The sequence below is a fragment of the Triplophysa rosa genome, linkage group LG12 (assembly GCF_024868665.1).
Source record: "Triplophysa rosa linkage group LG12, Trosa_1v2, whole genome shotgun sequence".
Taxonomy (NCBI): Eukaryota; Metazoa; Chordata; class Actinopteri; order Cypriniformes; family Nemacheilidae; genus Triplophysa; species Triplophysa rosa.
This window is the reverse complement of record NC_079901.1, coordinates 2,149,681-2,172,208: the sequence shown is the minus strand read 5'-3', so window position 1 is coordinate 2,172,208 and position 22,528 is coordinate 2,149,681. Positions and strand designations below refer to the sequence as shown.

Genomic DNA, 22,528 nt, shown 5'->3' with positions numbered 1-22,528 from the left:
GCCCTACCGCATTGATCGCTTTGGCCCAATGCTGCGATACGGCAGTAAGTTCGCCACATTGGTCAGGGCAAAATGTCCTGAAAATACGTGAACTAGGGCGCTGCGTGTTTTTCTGAAGATAAAGCACAATGACGTTTCCCAACCGATTTTAACGTTTTACAGTCTACGTGGAGTACAAAACGTCCAGTCATGTTTTCAAAATGATTGTTGAAAGGAAACTTAACTTGATATCGATAATTGATCAAATGTATATTCTCTTTGGGTACATTTTGTGCATGAATTAAGTCAATACTAAATATTATTAAATAAACAATGCTATTATTTATGTGGGAAAAACGTAATGATAAATAGTAAAAAAATATATATATAAAATAAGGTGGGCAATACATCCGACAAGCCAATTTACAGTTGTATTAATGAAGTTTTAGTCATAATACTGTAGAGTTTAATATGCGTGTTATGATCAGTATTGAAAAAAATGTAAAATGGGGGTGTTGTGGAACTGATCTTATCGCAATTATCATAAATAAAAGACAATTGATTGCTCGATCGCTCTGGTGTAGATTAACACGGTCTGTCCTGCTCTCGGCAGTGGCGCTTGAATCTCGCCTCGCCAGACTAGAGCAGAGCAACGCACGTACACTGAGCTAGTATTGAGTTTTATTTCTCTTTTAAATCTCGCTGGTTATTTAAAGTTAATGGCTGATGAAGAATTGGAAGCTATTAGACGGCAACGTATGGCCGAACTCCAGGCGAAACATGGGGTAAGAGAATACCAAGATAATTGCTTTTCTGTATAACCAGTAAAATATTGAAGAGCACATGTCAGGCCCAGTAAAAAATTAATATTTTGACACTAAGTTACTGCAATTTTTGTTTGAACTGCCCAAAAATCCATCTAAAGCTTATCTGGAAGTTTATATATTTCTATCGTTTATGTACTGTTGACACGTTAGCCAACAGCTGATTTTAGCCATATAGCTAACGGATTCTACAGAATAGCACCATAGTTTTGATTTTTAGACACGTCCACATCTTTATAAACCAATTTGCTGCTATTTTACTTGTCCATGTGAAGTGTTTCGTCAATTCTTTCAGAAACAATTATTTATTTTGTTTTTCACCGTACAATAGTAACGTTATTCTACTTAGGTAATTGTTACCTGTTTAGTCAAAACAGGAACAAAATGTATAAAATTATACTATTTAAAAGTAATTTTAAGTACTACTTTAAATATTGTATTAACCCTCCATTTAGGACCCTTCCAATGACCAGCAGGGACAGCAAGAGGCCAAGCAAAGGTAGGAAATATATTTATCTGACAAAAAATCGACACAATCCCTTCATATAATTTGTAACTATCATATAATATTATTATTGTGAATTTTCACAGAGAGACTGAAATGAGAAACTCTATACTGGCTCAAGTCTTAGATCAGTCTGCCCGTGCCAGGTGTAAGTACATTCACACATTATTTAGACAACCCTATGTTTTTTTTTTTTTTTTTTTTTTAACGGCATCAACACATTTCTATCTGTTTACAGAGTCTACAAAAAGTATGGTTTGGTTTCTCACAGCATTACATTGATCTGTAAAATAGAGACGGAGTGAGAGAGTTTTAGCAAGTTTTTTAGATCCTCAAAATGGGGCTGAACCTGCTAAAATACTGTACAAACATGCAGAAAGCTAAAAAAAAAGTAGTAATGCATTATAAACTCTAACCTTCACCCTAAACCTAAGTCTGTCTATAAGCATTTTAGCAACATGTGTAGCTTGATTGCTTAAAAGCAATACGGCAACATCTGCCTTTAGTTTGAAATATTTGGTTTTTTTACATTTGTGAATCAATTTGGAATCGTCCACAGCCGCATCGCAAAATATAGAGACTGCAGCACCCCCCCAAAAAAATGTTCTTTTTCTTAAATCTTATTCTAATTTCAGTTTCATTTTTATTTTGTTTAAAATACCGTGATGTGTATCGTACCATGAGCTCGAGATATGTACCAAACCGTGTGTGCGTGTGCACAAGCGCGCAGAAAAGCCAGTGATGATAATATTATTTATTCATCGTATTGCTTGTATCATCAGCAGTAAAAAATCACGTAAACTTTTGAAAGAGTAGGACTTTCAAAATATATTTGTTATCAGTTATAAGCAGCATGAAGACGAAAATGAACCAGTATGCTATCCGTGTTTATTAATTTCTTTAATTAATTAATTTTTCTATTTAGTTATTTTATTTATTCGATTTCAGTATATGTATTTATTTATTGTTTTTGAAATGCTTTGTTTATTGCTTTGAAACGAAACTGTGCATGTGTTTCCATTAACAGTTAAGTTTGACAGTATAAATGTCAGATCGAGAGCAGGGTGCTGTGTGAGGTGATGGCCTGTAGGCTACACTATAACCTTCCTGTTATTTAAACGTGGCGAAGTGATATGGAACTGTAATGCGGTCGGCAGACCTGGAACACATTTATAGGTGTGCATTTACTGAAAGTTAATGCATTCCCATGGATCGTTTGTCAACCAATCAGATTGAATCATTTAACAGCCCTGTGGTATAAATGATATGTATTCAAGCAACGTTATCTATATACAGAGACTAAAATAGGCCATTCCGTGAATACAAATGATGGATCTAGTCCTCATCTATATATATATATATATATATATCACGTTGAAGGCTGTACTAAATACATAAATTTAAATCAAAACAACACAACAACAGCTGTATTACAAAGGTTTGCCTGGGCTCAAATCAAACTAAACGGAAGTGCGGGCGCAGCTTCCTTTTCAAGTGAAATAAGCTCTCATCAATTAAACTGAAATCTTTCATCAACTATATCTGAAATATGTTGCCTCAGTAGTGCACTAGTTTATAAGAGGCCTTTTACAGGGTTTTTCCTGGCTCAAAATGAGGCAGAGGTGGTGCCATCCTGATCTTGTACACACACATGTACCACTGTACCTTTAGGCTCGATTCACATTTTGCGTCTAGAACCGCGAGCTGCACTGTGTTCTCTTTTTTTTCCAAAGTGCCTGGACTTTGCGCTCTCCTGGCATCTGTCGTCGCTAAGCAACCATGGGCCATGATAGCCATTGAGATGAGGAGGTATAAATCAGAATCAGAAGAGCTTTATTGCCAAGTGTGCTTGCACACACAAGGAATTTTCTTTGGTGTTGGAAGCTTCTAGTACAGACATTCAACACAATGACAATACAACATAATAAGATTTACAGTCTAAAAGATTCTAAAATATGCATATATAAAATAAAGACTATTGTACAGAAAATAGGGGATAATAACATATAAGAGACATTGTACAGGGTAGTATATAGTAGAATATACATATTAACAGATTGTATGTACACTTGTGCAAATGGATAATGTAGTAAGTAGATGTAGTGTTGTATACATGTATAAATAAAATGTAGATATAATAAGGCACTATAGTGCACACTATAGGAGTAGTGGAAGTGGAATATTGCTCTTAAGGAGCAGTTATCTGTTTAGGAGGGAGATTGCCTGGGGGAAGAAGCTGCTTCTGTGTCTGGAAGTCCTGGTGTTTGGTGCTCTAAAGCGCCGGCCAGAGGGCAACAGTTAAAAAAGTTTGTGTGCTGGGTGTGTGGAGTCAATGATGATTTTTCTTGCCCTGTTTTTCACTCTGGAATCGTACAGGTCCTGAAGTGTGGGCAGAGGAGCACCAATAATCTTCTCATTACTACGAACTGTACGTTGTAGTCTTCGTAGGTCTGATTTGGTGGCCGAGCCATACCAAACAGTTATTGAAGTGCACAGAACAGATTTGATGACCACTGAGTAGAACTGGGTCAGTAGCTCCTGTGGTAGGTTGAACTTCCTCAATTGACGGAGGAAGTATAACCTCTGCTGGGCCTTCTTTACAATGGAGTCTATGTGGGACTCCCACTTCAGGTCCTGAGAGATGGTGGAGCCCAGGAACCTGAATGACTCCACAGTATCCACAGTGCTGTCCAGGATGGCGACGGGAGGAAGTGATGGAGGGTTCCTTCTGAAATCCACTATCATCTCCATTGTCTTGAATGCATTCAGCTCTAGGTTGTTTTGACTACACCAGGCAGCCAGCTGAGCAACCTCCTTTCTGTAAGCAGATTCATCACCATCTTGAATAAGGCCAATGACTGTGGTGTCATCTGCAAACTTCAAGAGTTTGACAGAAGGGTCTGTAGAGGTGCATTCGTTTGTGTAGAGTATAGCAGTGGAGAAAGAACACATCCTTGAGGAGCTCCAGTGCTGATGGTACATGTGCTGGATTTAAATTTTCCCAACCTCACTAGCTGCTGCCTGTTCGACAGGAAGTTAATAATCCACTGACAGGTAGAGGTTGGCACAGAGAGCTGGGTAAGATTGGGCAGAAGGAGGTCCGGGATTATGGTGTTGAAGGCCGATCTGAAGTCTACAAACAGGATCCTGACGTAAGTCCCTGGTCTGTCAAGGTGTTGTAGGATGTAATGCAGTCCCATGTTTACTGCGTCATCCACAGACCTGTTTGCTCGGTAAGCAAACTGGAGGGGATCAAGAAGTGTTCTGGTGATGTCCTTCAGGTGGGCCAGTACAAGTCTCTCAAATGACTTCATGACCACAGATGTTAAAGCAACAGGCCTGTAGTCATTAAGTCCAGAAATTTTGGGTTTCTTCTGTACAGGGATGATGGTGGAGCGTTTGAAGCATGAAGGGACTTCACACTGCTCCAAAGATCTGTTAAAAATATTAGTGAAGATGGGCGACAGCTGCTCCGCACAGACTTTCAGGCAGGAGGGTGAGACATTGTCTGGGCCTGGTGCTTTTCTGATCTTTTGTTTGCGGAAAAACTGGCACAAAGGATATATGGATTATATGCACTGAAAATACCTCGCAATAACTCTGCTACTAGATTTAGTTATGCTGTGATCATCTGTGTCTCCATTTTCATTGTGCTTGTCTATATTGGCTGGTTGGTTCTTGTCACATGACCTGTGGTGCGCTTGCGCCTTTCTGAAAAGTTGAGATTTTTTATCTCGATGCGGCGCCGACGCTCCTGAAAAAAAGAGCGTGTCGCCCCGCATGCGCGTCGCGACCGCGTCGCGTCTACATTTAAAATTACGAATGTGCGCGTGGAAAAGACGCGAAATGTTAATCCGGCCTTAAGTGGCTTAACCAAAGTGACTTTGACATATTAAAAGTTCTAATAAAATTAGATGAAAATGACAATTATTAAGTTACATAAAACTATTAAAAATATTAAGTTTTATTCAAGCTAACTTTTTAGCCCACAATAGCCAACTGAATTAACCAGTCTTACTAAATGAGCAAAACTCATTCACATCTTGCATTCTCTGTGGTTCACTTTAAATGATTCAATGATCTCTTATATTCACTAGTGACTGAAAAGTTCAATAGCTTAAATGAATCGGTTCTAATGAGTGATTCGTGTGCGAGTCGTTCTAAACGCAATATGCGTTCATACTGGCGAACTCGCTGTGTACAGTATACGCTGATTCAACGATCCAGCTGCACAGCTGAAGACATTAGAATGATGGACGTCATGTTAATTTAAGACATTTCAAGAAATTAAACGTACTTGGATGCAAAACAAACAGCCGTGAAACACAGCTAGCTCTTGTTCTGCAACTCTTTTTAGCGCCTCAGTGTGCTGATAATGAAACAGCGCCTCCACTGTGGCTTAATGCTGCAACTGCAGTTGCAAATTACAGTCTGTTAAAGGCACAGTTCTTGATTAACAGCGGCCATTACCGTTGTATTATAGATTTGCCACGAATCGCTCAGTCCAAACACGACGGTGGCCACCACAGTACAAAAAGATGACGTTCTCATGTTGACGCAGGGAAGAGATTAGGGCATTAGAAAGACTGTAGAAAGAGAGATGTCTTATGTATTACATAAAATAAACGGTTTGTGGATTTTAAGTCTAAAAAGAAGGATAAAAGTCAGGCAGGAGCAAGGACCTGTGTTAATATTATAAAGACTTTCCAGCAGAGACGTGTTAAGACCCGCGGTACTAAGGCTTTTAGCAGAGATACTCAGATATCTATGGAGATGCTTTCCAGCAGAGAGACGTTGGAGAGAAAGATCGTCTAAAAATCACCTCCGAGGACGATGCTTTGATTCAGATCAGTACGTGAGTAACATACTAACATACCAAGATATGTTGTTGTTGTAATATTAGCTGTGTGAAGGAGCAGTTTTGAGCGTCATTGTTTTATCTGGAACTGCTTTAATATTGTACTCGTCCAGATGCTGGAGAGAGAGAGCGAGAGCGCGTTGGAGCTGAAACTGGAGAGCGAGCGAGAGCGCGTTTTACTCTTTTACTCAATGATGAATAAACTTTCAGTTAATCCACGGATCACATGCGTTCCGCACCGGAGAGCACAATCCGTACTAGGGGTGTAATGGTACGGGTATTCGTACCGAACCGTCACGAGATGTCGAGGGGAAAATTCCAAAATGGAAGGTATTATTCCAATACCCAACTTCCTTCGAAGGGCAGAGCAGTTGTAGTTTAGACTTGAGTGAACAGGGCATTTGCGTGCCATTATGTAGACGTTTGGAATGCACTTGGCAAAGTAAGCGACGTAATTTCCTCATTATCTTCAGCTGGCATGTTCCTGTGACAAGGAAGCATTGTGTCCGTCAGCAGATGTCGCTGTTTTAATGGCATAACTTAAGCGTAAAACCTAACTGTTTGCAAATAAACAATACATTTTATATTTTAAAAAGTTTTTATAATATAATATTATATTAAAAAGTTAAACACTAATATATATAAAACTTCAAAATATAAAATGTATTGTTTATTTGCAAACAGAGGTTTTATGCTCAAGTTATGCCATTAAAACAGCGACATCTGCTGACGGAGAAAATGCTGCATTGTCACAGGAACATGCCAGCTGAAGATAATGAGGAAATCAAATTACGTCGCTTACTTTGCCAAGTGCATTCCAAACATCTACATCAGGGCTAGTCAACTGGCGGCCCACGGGCCAGATGCGGCCCATCAATCATCTTTACCTGGCCCGCCTTAACATTTCAAATAAGTGGAGAGACTTTAAGAACAGTGTGCTTTAAATGCACGTCCTCCTGAGACGCCACATCTTTAAAAGTCCAAAACGCTGCTACATTCAAAACGAAAGTGATTCCCGCGGCTCATAATGTTTTACGTCTTATAAAGCGATTTCATCGGTCAGTCCAAGAAACTTAATGTTATTTACAACGTTATAATCAGCAATGCATTGCACAGCCACAGGCAATCGGTTTGCGCACGCGATATGTCATGTTCTAAAACGTGTTTTGTGCCCTTGAAAGTAGGCTAACTGTAGGAAGGGTACACCACGTGAACGGTTGTCTCAGATAAGGGGGAAATTTTTCTTATTACTGCATTCATTATGAATAATGGCTATATTTATGAAAAACAGCTGTTCATCTCCCCCCAGAACTCGCACTATACAAAGGCTCTGCCCTATAAGTGCGTGGGGCACATGAATGCGATTGGAATTCACCCGAAGATGTGAAAATAGTGTTCAGTTTCTTGCACAGATCAATTGGCTCGCTTTATAAGACGCGAATTTAACATCACAAGGGGCAGGGATTACTTTTGTGTTGATTGTATTTGCGTTTTTTACTTTTATTGATTTAACTTTAATTAATTCAACCAAATATCTTCATAAATATCTTCTTGAAAAAACAATGCCACCCACATCTTGGATGTACTTGGAGGACTGTGGGTGAGTAAATTAGTAGCAATTTTTGGGTAAAGTAACGCATTAAGGAATATAAAATACAATTAAAAAGACAAAATCCCTTCTAATTTAATATCATGAAAAGGCACAACTACTGGATGCAATATTTGTGTGCATGTTTTAATCATGGCCTATAAGAAACAGCAATAAAAACAGTATAAGGGTACGATCACACAGAACGCGCTTTTCATGTTCGAAAACGCGAGGCGCGCTGCGCTGCTCTTTTGATTGACTCTTTGAAAAGAGAAGCGTGCAGCGTTTTTTTTTATGTTGCTAGGTAACCATCAAAACAGCTGTCCTGTCAGTCAAGGATTATAGCGCGATCGCTCTAGTTGCTGTTAACTGTCATATTATCAGAAACTTGAAAAAGGTACAAGCAGAGGGCATTTGCTTGGACCTTTCTTGGTTAACCCGTGTCAGCCAGCACAAGTTTCTCCTTCATCATTGCAGTCTCCGGACGTTTCAATCAACTGTAAAGTTCCGTCACCGTATCAGAAGGCCCGCCTCTCCACTCATTCGATTGGACAATGGAAAAAAGCACACATGACGTGAAGCGCTTTTCTGCTCAGAGTTGAGTTTTTTTAAACTTCCAAGCCCGGCGCGCATAAGCAGTGCGCAAAACGCTCCCTGCCAACTGAAAACAATTCAAAAGAGGCGCGTCTCACAGCAAAAGGCGCGTTCTGTCTGATCAGGCCCTAAAAGGAACAAAATGCAATAAATAACAGAAAAACAAAATAACAGAAGAAATGAGAATATGGTAAAAAAAACTGGCCCGCATCCTATTTATACTTTTGGAATCTGGCCCTTAAAGAAAAGTAGTTGAAGACCCCTGGTCTACATAATGGACGCAAATGCCTTATTCACTCCAAAGTCTAAACTCCGAGGGATCTGCCCTTCGAAGGAGTAGGGCATAGGAATGATGACTATATTTGGAATGTTGCCTGTGACGGTTCGGTATGAATACACGTACCGTTACACCCCTAATTCGTACGGATCACAGATCATCCCTTGATCCGTTTCACCACGATACCGCAGCGGAAAGGAAGAGGAAACGTGCGTTGTGGAGTTGTTTGTCCATTTAGGGCTGCTGTACAAAACATGGTGACAAATTCAATGTATGTAGGCCCGCTCTGTATGTAGATATAAATAGCTTATTCTAAGGTATTACAAACATAATGGTTCATTACGTAAGGTCTTTAAACACCTCTGAAGAAATAGTTTTGTATATTATATTGCATTTCTGTCAATAGATCCTCCTAAAAATGCCGTATTGTTCCTTTAAATGCACGCAGCATTTTACTAAGGTCGATCCATGCTTTATTTCACTAGTGTTTGTAAGAATTATTTCAGTGATGCATATGAATGAATTTCACTAAGGTCGATCCATGCTTTATTTCACTAGTGTTTGTAAGAGGTATTTCAGTGATACATATGAATGAATTTCACTAAGGTAGGTAAATGTTTTTATTTCACTAGTGTTTGTAAGAGTCATTTCAATAATTAAGGCCTAAACGGCTCCTCATACTTTAAGCTGGTGCACCACTGGTGTAACTTTGTTTTCATTTTGTGCAAGTTGCAACGTTTCCGTTCCATGCAACAGAAACATGCGATGTAAGAGGCAGTGTCCACCGAGGCGTTTACGCCTGCGGCCGGTGTGTTTTTTCAATTGTTTTCAACGGAAATGCCGAGCTTTTAAAAAAAGTCATCAGTTGACGTATTTTTCCGCGCTCAGCGCTGGTGCTATGCGTTTTTCCCACGATCAGCGCCGGCGTTCGACCGGGCGCCCAGAGTAGAAAAATGCTCAACTTTGGAGGAGGTCCTGGTTGCAGGATGCAGCACGGGCGGTGCTACATATTCCCTACGCGTCTCAGTGGTTAGTGGTTGGGGTAATATTAAGGGCGGGTCTATGTGTCGTCTCGCCCTAACCTCGCTTTATTGGTTAAACACAAGTAAAGACGTCGATTCCTCAGTATGCGTCACTTCCGCTATATCTAGCATCACGGTGAGTGCGAGTACACGGTCTGTATTTGGGCAGTTTTTTTATAAGGTTTAATCCCCACGTTTAATGAACTTGATTGCCATTGATAAACAATTGAATAGTTCAAATGCAAAACTCTCTAAATGCCACATCGTTAACTTGTGATGTTGAAGTGAACGTTTTTTTATACATAGCAGTTTGCTTCAAAAACTGCTAAATACCACATTCTGCCCTGTCGGAAATATATGTTATTAATGGATAAAATGCTTGTTTGACAATGCCAGACAGCTGTTTTACTTGCCAGTAATTGTATGTGTACACACATATTTACACACACGTAAATGTAATGCAAGTTGTTTATTGTTGTAATTTTATGTTGGTTATACACTCACCTAAAGGATTATTAGGAACACCATACTAATACGGTGTTTGACCCCCTTTCGCCTTCAGAACTGCCTTAATTCTACGTGGCATTGATTCAACAAGGTGCTGAAAGCATTCTTTAGAAATGTTGGCCCATATTGATAGGATAGCATCTTGCAGTTGATGGAGATTTGTGGGATGCACATCCAGGGCACGAAGCTCCCGTTCCACCACATCCCAAAGATGTTCTATCGGGTTGAGATCTGGTGACTGTGGGGGCCATTCTAGTACAGTGAACTCATTGTCATGTTCAAGAAACCAATTTGAAATGATTCGAGCTTTGTGACATGGTGCATTATCCTGCTGGAAGTAGCCATTAGAGGATGGGTACATGGTGGTCATAAAGGGATGGACATGGTCAGAAACAATGCTCAGGTAGGCCGTGGCATTTAAACGATGCCCAATTGGCACTAAGGGGCCTAAAGTGTGCCAAGAAAACATCCCCCACACCATTACACCACCACCACCAGCCTGCACAGTGGTAACAAGGCATGATGGATCCATGTTCTCATTCTGTTTACGCCAAATTCTGACTCTACCATTTGAATGTCTCAACAGAAATCGAGACTCATCAGACCAGGCAACATTTTTCCAGTCTTCAACTGTCCAATTTTGGTGAGCTCGTGCAAATTGTAGCCTCTTTTTCCTATTTGTAGTGGAGATGAGTGGTACCCGGTGGGGTCTTCTGCTGTTGTAGCCCATCTGCCTCAAGGTTGTGCGTGTTGTGGCTTCACAAATGCTTTGCTGCATACCTCGGTTGTAACGAGTGGTTATTTCAGTCAAAGTTGCTCTTCTATCAGCTTGAATCAGTCGGCCCATTCTCCTCTGACCTCTAGCATCAACAAGGCATTTTCGCCCACAGGACTGCCGCATACTGGATGTTTTTCCCTTTTCACACCATTCTTTGTAAACCCTAGAAATGGTTGTGCGTGAAAATCCCAGTAACTGAGCAGATTGTGAAATACTCAGACCGGCCCGTCTGGCACCAACAACCATGCCACGCTCAAAATTGCTTAAATCACCTTTCTTTCCCATTCTGACATTCAGTTTGGAGTTCAGGAGATTGTCTTGACCAGGACCACACCCCTAAATGCATTGAAGCAACTGCCATGTGATTGGTTGATTAGATAATTGCATTAATGAGAAATTGAACAGGTGTTCCTAATAATCCTTTAGGTGAGTGTATATGCTTATGTTGTAGTATTTTTTTTAATCCTGCTATATTCGTATACATTTTAATCATTTGTTGTAATTGAAATAAAGTTTATGGTGTAATTCAGTAATTGTGTTTTCTTGTTTTTTTATAGACAAGGAACATTGAAGCTATGTTAGATAAGCATGATTGTATAAAGGCAACACACTAATTTGCTATTAAAATTATGGATGTATAAACCTAAAGAGAAACAATGTTTTTTTTAATGTTTTTGGACTGTTTTCTTAGAAATTTTCTTTCTTCACTTAGAAATAAACATGAGCATATTTATATGAAACCGTAATAATGTTCAGTAGACTTTTGTCATTTTTCCTTTATCTTTATATTTCTCAAACATTTTCTCTTAGAACATTCTGGAGGGCCCCGGATCACAGTTTGAAAATCCCTGGATTAAATAACAGTAATAGAAAAAAGTAGGATAATGAATGATAAATTCATTTTAATAACGATAAAAATATCAAATAAAAACAAGTAAAGGACGGTAAATAAATACATAGACAATGACATACTTTGTTAAATGAAAAATGAGAAACAAACTGTAAACAAAGTGGTGTAAAACACCACAAACTGCTACGGTAACCATATTCCATATTCTATACCATAATATGTGTAGTAAAACCATTGTTATTAAAACAATTACCAATACACCCTAAACAGTCACTACACTTATTAAAAGGACAAGCCAAAATCAGAATCAAAATCAACCTACAAGTACTAGAAAGACTCTTGCTTACAAACTTACAAATGAATGAAACGCTTCCCCTGAAGTAACTTTCATTGTGTTAAAGAGTACATTCCTCGAGATCATAAAAAATACATTTCATGAAGTGTTTAATTTTGCCGTGTTTGAATGTAAGCAATCTGCGCAGGTTGTAAATCCGAAGGTGAACGAATAACAAAGTTATTAGCTTATAAAAAAGGTAATCGACTCTGAATCACGCGAACAAGCCATGACCTGTCCGAATCTTTAACCACAATGTACCTACGTCAATAGAAAAATCCCCGCCTACTGACTGCGAAAACTTAACTCTCTCCTCCCCAAACACTGTACTAGCTCGTTCGTGACGTGTGCATCATGTCTAAGAGAAGCTGTGTTCTATGTAGTGAAACTAAGTCAGTCTTATTTTCACTACCAAAGGAAGAACTTCTGAGGAAAAAATGGTTACTATTTATTTTTCAAACGACACCAAAGGAGTATAAACCGAACGTTTTGCTTTGCGCGTGTCATTTTACCGAAGATTGCTTCATCAATCTTGGCACCTTTACTGCAGGATACATTAAACGTCTTTCCTTAAAAAATGTTGCAATACCAACTTTATTTGGACCTGTAAGCTCCACCGAATCACAACCTGTAAGTGTGACTCTTTATTTTTGTCTTTACTTAAAATTAAATTTGTGTGACGTATCTCATGTCTGTGTTTAGCTAACGTTACCGTTATTTTAGGGGTTGTTACTGTTTGTTTACCTAACGTTAGCTATAAACTCGTTGCGCTAATGTAAGTGTTCAACCATATTAACTCGCAAAGTCTTTATTTCAAGAACTGCGTGGTGTACTATAGTTATAATAACATCTGAAGATACGAACACCGTACACTGTATGCCGTGATAACTAACTGTTACAAGAGAAGTGTCTAAAACAGTCCTTTTTCTTACTGGCATCTGTATAAGGATTAAAGAATGATTCGTCAGACTCGGGCTCGAACTGGTAAGGTAAAATCGACGCCATCTCTCTCTATACACTGTTAATATCCAACCACCTGCAAACCGTAATACAGCAGTAATGATAGGCGGTCCATTTGCGACACATGCTGAACGCGTTTGACCAATCACAGCAGACTAGACCATCTGACCAATCACAGCAGACTAGACCATCTGACCAATCACAGCAGACTACACTATCTGACCAATCAGATCAGACTACGCTGGCGGAAAGGCGGAGATTACACAGATGAATCGCGGAACAAATCATTTGAGAGTCAGTCAAGAAGTAAGGTAATAAAAACTGCTTATTATTACGAAATAATAGTATTTTTACATCATGTATGTACATAAACTTGTTGTCGGACACTCCATAAACCAAAATAAGCCCTTAAAAATATTGAGGAATGTACTCAAGTTTTTAATCATACTATTTATATTAATAAATAAATAGAGTTTATATTACAATCGGTTTGAACGGCACCGCATTAAGTCGAACAACAATGTTTTTAACCTCAGTTCCTGGTTTCAACGTCATTTCCTTGTGACCAATGGGAGGAGTTATGGGCAGAGTGACACATGAAGGCCGTATTTAACAATAACCCCGCCTGCTAACCAATGGGATGTGTTGAGGGCGGAGCTCCATGTGGAGCTCCTCCCCCATATGTAGCACCGCCCCATACTGCAGCCTGCAGCCAGGTGTACTTGCAACTTTGGGCAGAACAGTGCGCCTGCAGCGGGCGTTTTCAACCGTGCTCCTGCCGTTTTCAGCCGCGTAAATGCGCCTCGGTGGACAGCCCCTAACGGAGCCTTTACGATTAAATAACCGTGACGTTTTTAAGCGCGGTGAATAGTGAACCTCGGTAATCGCTGCATCCTTAGATCATTGTAATGTTTTAATCTGTGCAATTGGCTCGTTGAATCTGCTTTATACTGTACACAGTAGTGATGCACTGAATGTTCGGCAATCAAAATTCTTCGGCCGAAAATAGGAAAAAAGGCATGTTCGGGCGAATAAGTGAAAAATATGATGTGTGATATGATCTAGCAGCAACGAGCGCAGAGACAGAGAGCGACGCACACGCTTTATTAATGCAGCAAACATGTCGGCAGTTTGTGTAACATTTTAAAATGTCAGAGAAAGGCATGGAACTTGCCGCACTGGAGTAAATTTCTGAATGAAAGCATAACCGGTCGGTAACTTGTGTACTTAAGATGGAGCCGGTGTTCTGCCAATTTATGCTACCTATAAATTTGTGCTACCCTCGTGTTGTGATTGGGTTGGGGGAGGGGTTATTTAGGTGTAAGGGTTGGGGGAGGGGTTATGGAGGTAGCAAAATTTGATAGGGATTCATAAATTGGCAGAACACTGGCGGTCTAGCCGCATCCTTTGACATCATACAGTGGTCGCGTGCACACAGTTCCCTGTACTAAACAACTTGTCAAGGGCATCCCGGCCGTGTTCACACCATTTGCTTTTGCATTTGAGAGAACAGTGACAGTCAGCTTTTGTGGGCGGAGTTTGGAGGAGAGACGTGAACTGAAATGGTTGTCAGAATTGCTTGCATGGATGTTTTTTTTTTCTTTAAATCATATTTCAGTGTTGCCTATAATAATCAAACAATTCATGTTTATTCAGATTCGCTTAATAGGACTAGGTGTTATAATCCCACTATTTCAGCACAGTTGAATTGCCCAATAGGACATTTCCCACGCCTTATGCATGACGGGGAAGCAGTCAAGAATATGAAAGGAGGTCTGAGGTTTCACTTGGTTCGTCTGGTATGCATCCTCTGTGTTTGGGGGATAAATGATTATAGAAATACATAGCATATTTACTTTTCCTTGCCATTATTATAGAGACATCTCATGAGTAGACTTCTGCCCGATTAACCGAAAATATATATCACGTGATTTATGCACAACTTGTGAGTGAAGTACGGTAAAATGCTGCTGCATCCAAAAGCCAGAGGGCGCTCTCCTGCAGAAACTCGAAATATGCGCTGCAGAAGAAGACCATAACACATAGTTCTAGGAAATGCCTAAGGACATGTTTTTATCACTGTTCCTCAAGCCTCCTCAGGTATTTTCATGATAATAAAGTATATTTATAATGATCATGTTTGAGGAGTGTTGCTTTTTTAAATGCACGTTATAAGCGACTCGCACTGCTTTTAGATCGAGCAGCATTTCCTACTGATCCCAGAGCCAAGGTACGCAGCAATAAAATAATCGATACCTTGCATTATCGCAGCCAGCTCGGTTTCTGCAGGATTTAGTGGTGACTGCGATTAACCGTGCACATGTCTACTCATGAGTTGTGTGTCCCACTTTCATCACATCCATTATCCTGGGTGAAAGATGCCTTTTGGTGAGGTGCTGCTGATAATGCCCTTTGTATGGTTCCCATCAATGCGACACATCGTCAGTTGTACTCCTCTGCCTCATTGTTTGTTTCGGCCCTTTATCACAAGACACCCTCAGCAACCAGCAGGTTGATCAGACCTGGGTGTGTGTAGGGCTGTGACGATAAGTTTTTTGTTTCTTACCGCGGTGAAGACGCAACAAATCATGCGGTTTGGCGGTTAATCGCACCCAACCACAAATATCACACCTCCACAAATATACCATTTATAATATTTATTTTCAGAGTGCAACATAAAAGAGGGTTTTTCTCCGTATTTTTTTGTATTATACCATTCCACGCAGGTTTAAATGCAGTTTATATGTATTTTTCTATTACTTTTTTTCCAACGTTGCTAATTTTTCAACATTAAAAAAACCTATATACAGGATATAATATTAATGCATTATGAATATTTAAAGATAATTATAGGCTTGATGTGAAATTGTGACTAAATAAAACCGTAAAAAAACGTCTTTATTAACTTGATTTAAATAAGCAAATATTCGTTTTTATGAGCTCAAATATTCAAATATGAAATGATTGAAAACGGACTCTTAACGGAGTGACAATGTTGCCAGCAGCACTGAATACACACTCGATGGAGTGGCAATTTACCGGCTGCCCCTTGTCAAAACCAAAATGTGCCACACAACATTTGGCTTAGACACTAGATTTGTGGCCATTTTTTGAATAATGTTGTCAACTGTAAATACTAGCCTATACCACAAAAGAGAAGCATCGCTATAAGCACTTGCAACTAAATGTTTACGTTATGCTTTTGTCTTTTATGCCCGTGTTTGTGTGTATTTTATTGAACATTATCTGTAGACATCACAAGTACTGAAACCTAGCATTTAATTAAAAATAATCAGACACACACACAAAATAAATCCCTCATATGTTTAATGGACTGTCCCTCTTCCTTGCGCGGGAAGCAGTTTTTTTCCCCCAGAAGCCCTTGAACATATAGGACGAAAGACAGTAATTTATGATTAACAATTAATTATTGCGTTTATAGTTCATATCCCACACCATATGCACTCCTGTAACTTTACCCAGCAAATAAATAAAATACTGAAGCGTCTGAAGAACGACAGACACAAAAGTCTTTTTTGACTCACTTTTAGGTTCCACGGAACTAAGAGCAATGTAAAACACATCCACGCCCATCTGAACTAAAACTGCTCATCCTTTTTTTCCGGGGATCAAAACTACCGTAAGCTCTCTAACGTTACTTCTAGCGGCGCATGGAAAAAAACACTCCATGCACCAAATCAACATTAGGTATCTGTAGCGAGGAAGGCGGGACGAGAGCCATGGGGCAGGAAGGCGGGGCTGGTGGCGTGAGTGATAATGAGTATCAGCTGTACGCGCACCGGGTCCCGCATGCCTCACGGGGAGCTAGGGAGCATAAGAGGACGAGCGACGGGACTGCCGACGAGAGAGGACCGGGCCTGGAAATGTTAAGTTTTGTTTATGTTCGTGTGGCCGGCAGTCGTCCGTGAGGGGCTGCCAGCCTGTTTTTACTGCTGTTTATTGTTTATTTATTTTTGATTAAAGTGTTTGAATGTTCGCCGGTTCCTGCCTCATTCCTTCCGTTTTATTGAGCTTTGCTACAGTATCCATTTCTGTGCGCTACAATACAAAAAATGTGCGGTGATGACCTCAACACCGCGGTCGGCATCTCATTACTGCAGTCAACCTGCTGGTGGCTGAGGGTGTCTTGTGATAAAGGGCCGAAACAAACAATGAGGCAGAGGAGTACAACTGACGATGTGTCGCATTGATGGGAACCATACAAAGGGCATTATCAGCAGCACCTCACCAAGAGGCATCTTTCACCCAGGATAATGGATACTGCAGTAATGAGGTTATCGTCACAGCCCTAGGTGTGAGTTGCATTGTTACAAGGTCATCTGGCAGCCCATGCTGTGTCCATCCGCCTAAACCACATCCATTGGCTTCTTCTTTCTGCACCACTGGCCAGTTCTTGATTATCCTCCACTGGACCTGTCCTCTGAGAGTGACCTATTTGTCAGCTATGGTGACCTCTGCATTTAGGGCTGAAACGATTCCTCGAGTAACTCGAGTTATTCGAATACAAAAAATCATCGAGGCAATTTTTGCTGCCTCGAAGCCTCGTTTAATCCATTTAACTACAGTACACACGGAGCACTGCGTTTCCCCACGGACCGTTATTACTGACGCACAGCCCGCTAAACTCTATTCATGTTACAGTCTCATGCATTCACCGTGAGACACACGCATTTTAGTATGTTCACACGCTCACACGTGTTTCTCATGCTGATAAATAACTGATAGCTTATAGGGCTGTGACGGTTGCCGTTACAACCGCACCACCGCGATGGTAAAGTGCCATGACGGTGAACTGCCACCGGCGGTAGTGCACTTCACTCTGACAAATATAGGTGTAATAAATATGAGAGTTGCGATAACGATTGCTAGTTGTAGCCTTTCAGTTGTGGATGGTTTTATTTAAAAGATTTTAAATTAACAGAAATTATTGGCATACGTGTCCGTTGGTGCGTTCGAGCGCAGGCCTGCACGGCAAAACCCAGGTTATTCTGCGGCTTCTGCAATGGGTCTTGTTGTGAAATGAACAGATACGTAAAATCAAAACTGGCTATGACCCGCTTGCTAAGTGTCGGAGCGCGCTGGTTTTGCCGCGGTTGCGGAGAGACATCTATTCATTTGCGCTCCTGTGCACATCTTCTGAACGCGCATTTAGTGCAGCTGTACACATTTTAATCTGGACAATGTCAACAAGTAAGTTTCACATCAACGAGTCGGAAAAAGTAAAGTTTTTATGGCAATCTGAATAGGAAAGCCAAGGTAGGTTTAAACAGTTTGTTTCAAATGGAATTGTTAAGGACTGTAAGGGTTAATACGCCACTGACTGAAGTTACTGCAACAAGAGCTTTTTTATTTAGTATTTAGCTTTCTTATATCATTTAAGTTTTCATTATTACTGATGTTTATTTCAATGTTTTATATGCTGTAGCGTGCCGTTTCACTGATGGATTTGCGCGTTAAACATTGACGGATGCTTCATCCTCATTTGTTTCAAATATCATATTTCAATTATTTAACAATTTCAAGTATTTAAATAAGGTCTATATTTCTCTTCCACTCGTCATGTGGTTGCTACACGCAAATATAATAATATAAATATTATTTATATAAATAATATATATTTCTCAACCACCGCACATCGCGGTCGATTTGTCTATTACCACCGCGGTGGTAAAAAACTGCCACCGTCACAGCCCTAATAGCTTATTGAAATGGTGAACTGATATTTGACTTGGTTTTAGTCTATTTTACGAGTGAAACTTGTTTTCCGGCTGCATTGAGTCCATCAAACTAGATGCGGACTAGTGGACACCGAATCCTGTTATTTACACATGTCATCTGTCTGTTCTGCGTGTCTGAGTGAATGAACTGCACAGTTTAACGTGCTACACGCGTGATGCTCATGAATTTGTCTGCGTCTGCGCTGAATGAGGACATGAACTTCACCTCCAGAGTTGCGCTGAGAGTTTATTTCACAAACATGTTATTGTTTGAGTGAAGAAACAGACATACTAAAAAATAAGGGTCTTCTGACAACCTGCCAAAATAAAAGTCATAGGCTATTGTTTGAAATTATTAGTTCCAATTTTATTCATGTTTCTTATTTATATATTTGTATTATATTGCATTTTGAATTTAATATGGCAATGGAATGTACTAAATGGGTTTAGTTTTCACAGATATTAATGTATGCTATTTCAGCAATAAAAACTAATTGTTCTAAAAAGGAAACAAATTAGTTGTTTTACTCATTTTAAGAGACCTGTGTTATTTTCTCTTGTATATTTAGTATTGCTTTTTAATAAAGAAAAAGTACTTATTATCCGAATACCCGATTAATCGATGGAAAATCAGTAGAATACTCGATTAGTAAAAGAATCGATAGCTGCAGCCCTATCTGCATTTAACCCGTCCAGTGAGTAGTGAACTCACGCACTGCAAGTCGAGAACACATATACACCAGAAGCAGTGGGCAGCTATCACTGCAGCTCAAAGGCACCACAGTCGTTACGTGCCGGCCGTAATCGAACCGGCAACCTTCTGGTCACGAGTCCGACTCTCTAACCATTAGGCCACGACTGCCCACACCGTTAATGCACGCTCACTGCCCCCAGTCCCATATGGCATACCATTACAACACATTACCAAAATCAACGCAACCATACGCACCAACCCGTTGGCTAAGGCTGTTATAGCCCCTATACATAATTAGCTTATAATGTTGAATGACACTTTTTAATGAAGTGTTTTGTTGTAGGGGTACAGTACATTCTTTCAGCAGTCAGTTATTGGCCTAATACAGGCTATTCAAGAGGGGAGAGGGGTCAGTTTTTTGTTTTAATTTACTTGTTTTTCTCAATTTTATTTTAAGTTATATTGTATTATATTGAAAAGAAAGACAAAATATAAAAAGCACATTTGACCATTCAGTTAATTCAATAGTGAAAAAATTCAAAGATGACGAAATGAAAAGGAAGGTCGTTAAACGACAACCAAGACTTTATCACCACGCAATATCGTTGACGAAAAATGATGAGACTGAAATGCAGTTATAAAATAAAAACGTACACAAAAACTCTTTAGTCTTTGTCAAAAAAAATTTAAGATAAATATTACAGATTTTTGTGTTTCTCTCATGAGCTGCTAGAGCCACGTTGATCTCCACTATATTGTTTGTTTGCGATTGTGGTTGCTGAATAAAGACATCCCACAACTGTGAGTCCATTCGAGTCCACGTTCCAATGTTTCTCCTTCACGGTCAGTCGCGTTGTTTCGGGGAATTATCAATATTTTGCGGGCATCAGGAAGACTCATTTGTGGGAGAACTTAAGGGAGAGGTTGGATGTCTATGAATAGGCCTATGCACTTATCAGACCTCTGTGGAAATACTTCTTAGATGAAGTTGACTATGCACATGATTTGATATTCTATTGATTTGTGCTTATTGGTAAAATAGTACTTAAATAGTACTAATACTTGAACTGAAATATACAAACTAATTTCTCAAACGACAACAATCACGGTGATTATAATTTTAGCAAAATACCAATTTTTATCATTTGAACCATTATACAGCATGACGAATATGTGACTAAGTTTGTATTGACTAAAACGAGACGAAAATGCATCGACATTTAGTCGACTAAACATGACTATGCAAAAACAGGACAAGGATGACTAAATAAGATAAAAACTAAAAAGTGTATTCGTCGTGGGACCAAAACTAAGACTAAAATAAAAAATAGCTGACAAAATTAACACAAAGTTTACAGATCTTACAATAACCATATTTTAGAATTTGAGTTCCTTCAATAACCCGCAAAGCACTTTGAGGTTCCAGTTTAGGTGAAAAGATGACTCCAGAAATTCGGAACTAAAATGGGGTTATTCAAGAATCTTATAAGTTCCTGGAAAAACCACCAAGACTTTAGATTGTTCCATCAATAACACTATTATGAGGGGAAAAAAGAGTTTTGAAGCACTTAAAATACAGTTTAAGGTTCTTTGAGGACACAACAGGATATTTGAGGCTCCTTTAATTTTTACAGTATGCTTAGTAGTCACTATGTTTTTTTGTACTACAGTAACAATTTGTCTTTTGTCTTTAGTGAGTAATTTAGCTCTTGTAAAGCCAGATAAAGCAAAAGCAGTGGAAAATTACCTGATACAGATGGCTCGCTTTGGACAGCTTGGAGGAAAGGTAAAAAGATGATGATGTGTTTGAAGACAATGTGATTGTAAACATGGGTTATATGAGTATTGTATGTTTAGATCACAGAGACTGGTTTGATAGAGATCCTTGAAAAAGTTAGTCAGCAGACGGAAAAGAAAACAACTGTAAAGGTAAGATTTTATTGAAATCTTTTAGACTGTAAAAAACAAAGCTCTACCAATCTATGAACTATTTATATTACAAAATGCACGATTACACAAAGTGAATATGATGGGTTTTGTTCCTAGTTTAATCGACGGCGAGTAATGGACTCGGATGAAGAGGATGACGATTGACAGGAAGGTGTCATGAGTCAACTGGGATTTCTTTACTTACGGGCAAATACTCTGGTGTTAATATTGACCAGGGCACAATTTCAACTGACCAACCCAGGATCAAAACACAATCTCGGACAAAGAACTTTGATCTGTGGCTGTGCAGAAGCTCTTTATTTAAATACTTTCTTAATTTCTCAATAGTTTAGCAATTCTCTTTATTTAACTTTACCTCAAACACACCTGACTGTAGTAACGCAGCTACATATTAGTGACTTTTGAGCACACTGAGGACTTGAAATAATCAGACATCTGCTTTTGTGTCCTTTTTGGGGAGACTTGTGCAACTGTTTACATACAATAAAAGCCTTCAACAAAATTGTAGTGTGATATTTTGCAAAGCAATGTCATTTGCCTTGCATGTAGCGTGAATGTTGTTCGAACTGTACGGAATTCACAATATGTGCACATTTAAATTTTATAAATAAAAAATTAGTAAATTATTCCATACACATTTCATTTAAAGTCATAGATTTCTGTTTTAACATAAGTTTGACTAGCATACAAGACTCTTTTTGTGTTGTTTTCTTTGTTGTTGTCAGGAATCAATACAGAAGCATACTTTCAAACATACAATGTAGTTTGTCTTCTGTGATATTTTTCTGAATATGCTTGTGAAATCAAAATGGACTATATTTTCATATTGCTTGTATTGTGGCAAATCCTTTGAAATGAATGGATACTTTTTTTTAGATCTAAATGACATGCAGTGAAGAACACTAGTCGTGCCCTCTGTTTTATTATTTGACATTCCGTTTTATTCAGGAATAAGCCACTCTTGGCTTACGTAATGATGTAACAGTTATGCATTTTTCATCCATGAACATCATTTGTGAATCCCATCTGATTAATTTCCTTCGGAAGTGTAAATGAAGATGAAAGCTCCC

The 22,528-nt window shown here is 39.3% G+C and overlaps 1 protein-coding gene across 1 annotated transcript; it reads left to right on the top strand.

The window, feature by feature from the left end:
• Window positions 1-560: 560 nt before the first annotated feature.
• On the top strand, window positions 561-22,216 carry pdcd5 (programmed cell death 5). The gene is made up of 6 exons (XM_057347544.1): window positions 561-764; window positions 1,259-1,302; window positions 1,395-1,456; window positions 21,203-21,294; window positions 21,366-21,437; window positions 21,555-22,216. The coding sequence occupies exons 1-6, from the start codon at window positions 699-701 to the stop codon at window positions 21,600-21,602; spliced, it is 384 nt and encodes a 127-aa protein (XP_057203527.1). The 5' UTR covers window positions 561-698; the 3' UTR covers window positions 21,603-22,216.
• Window positions 22,217-22,528: the final 312 nt, after the last annotated feature.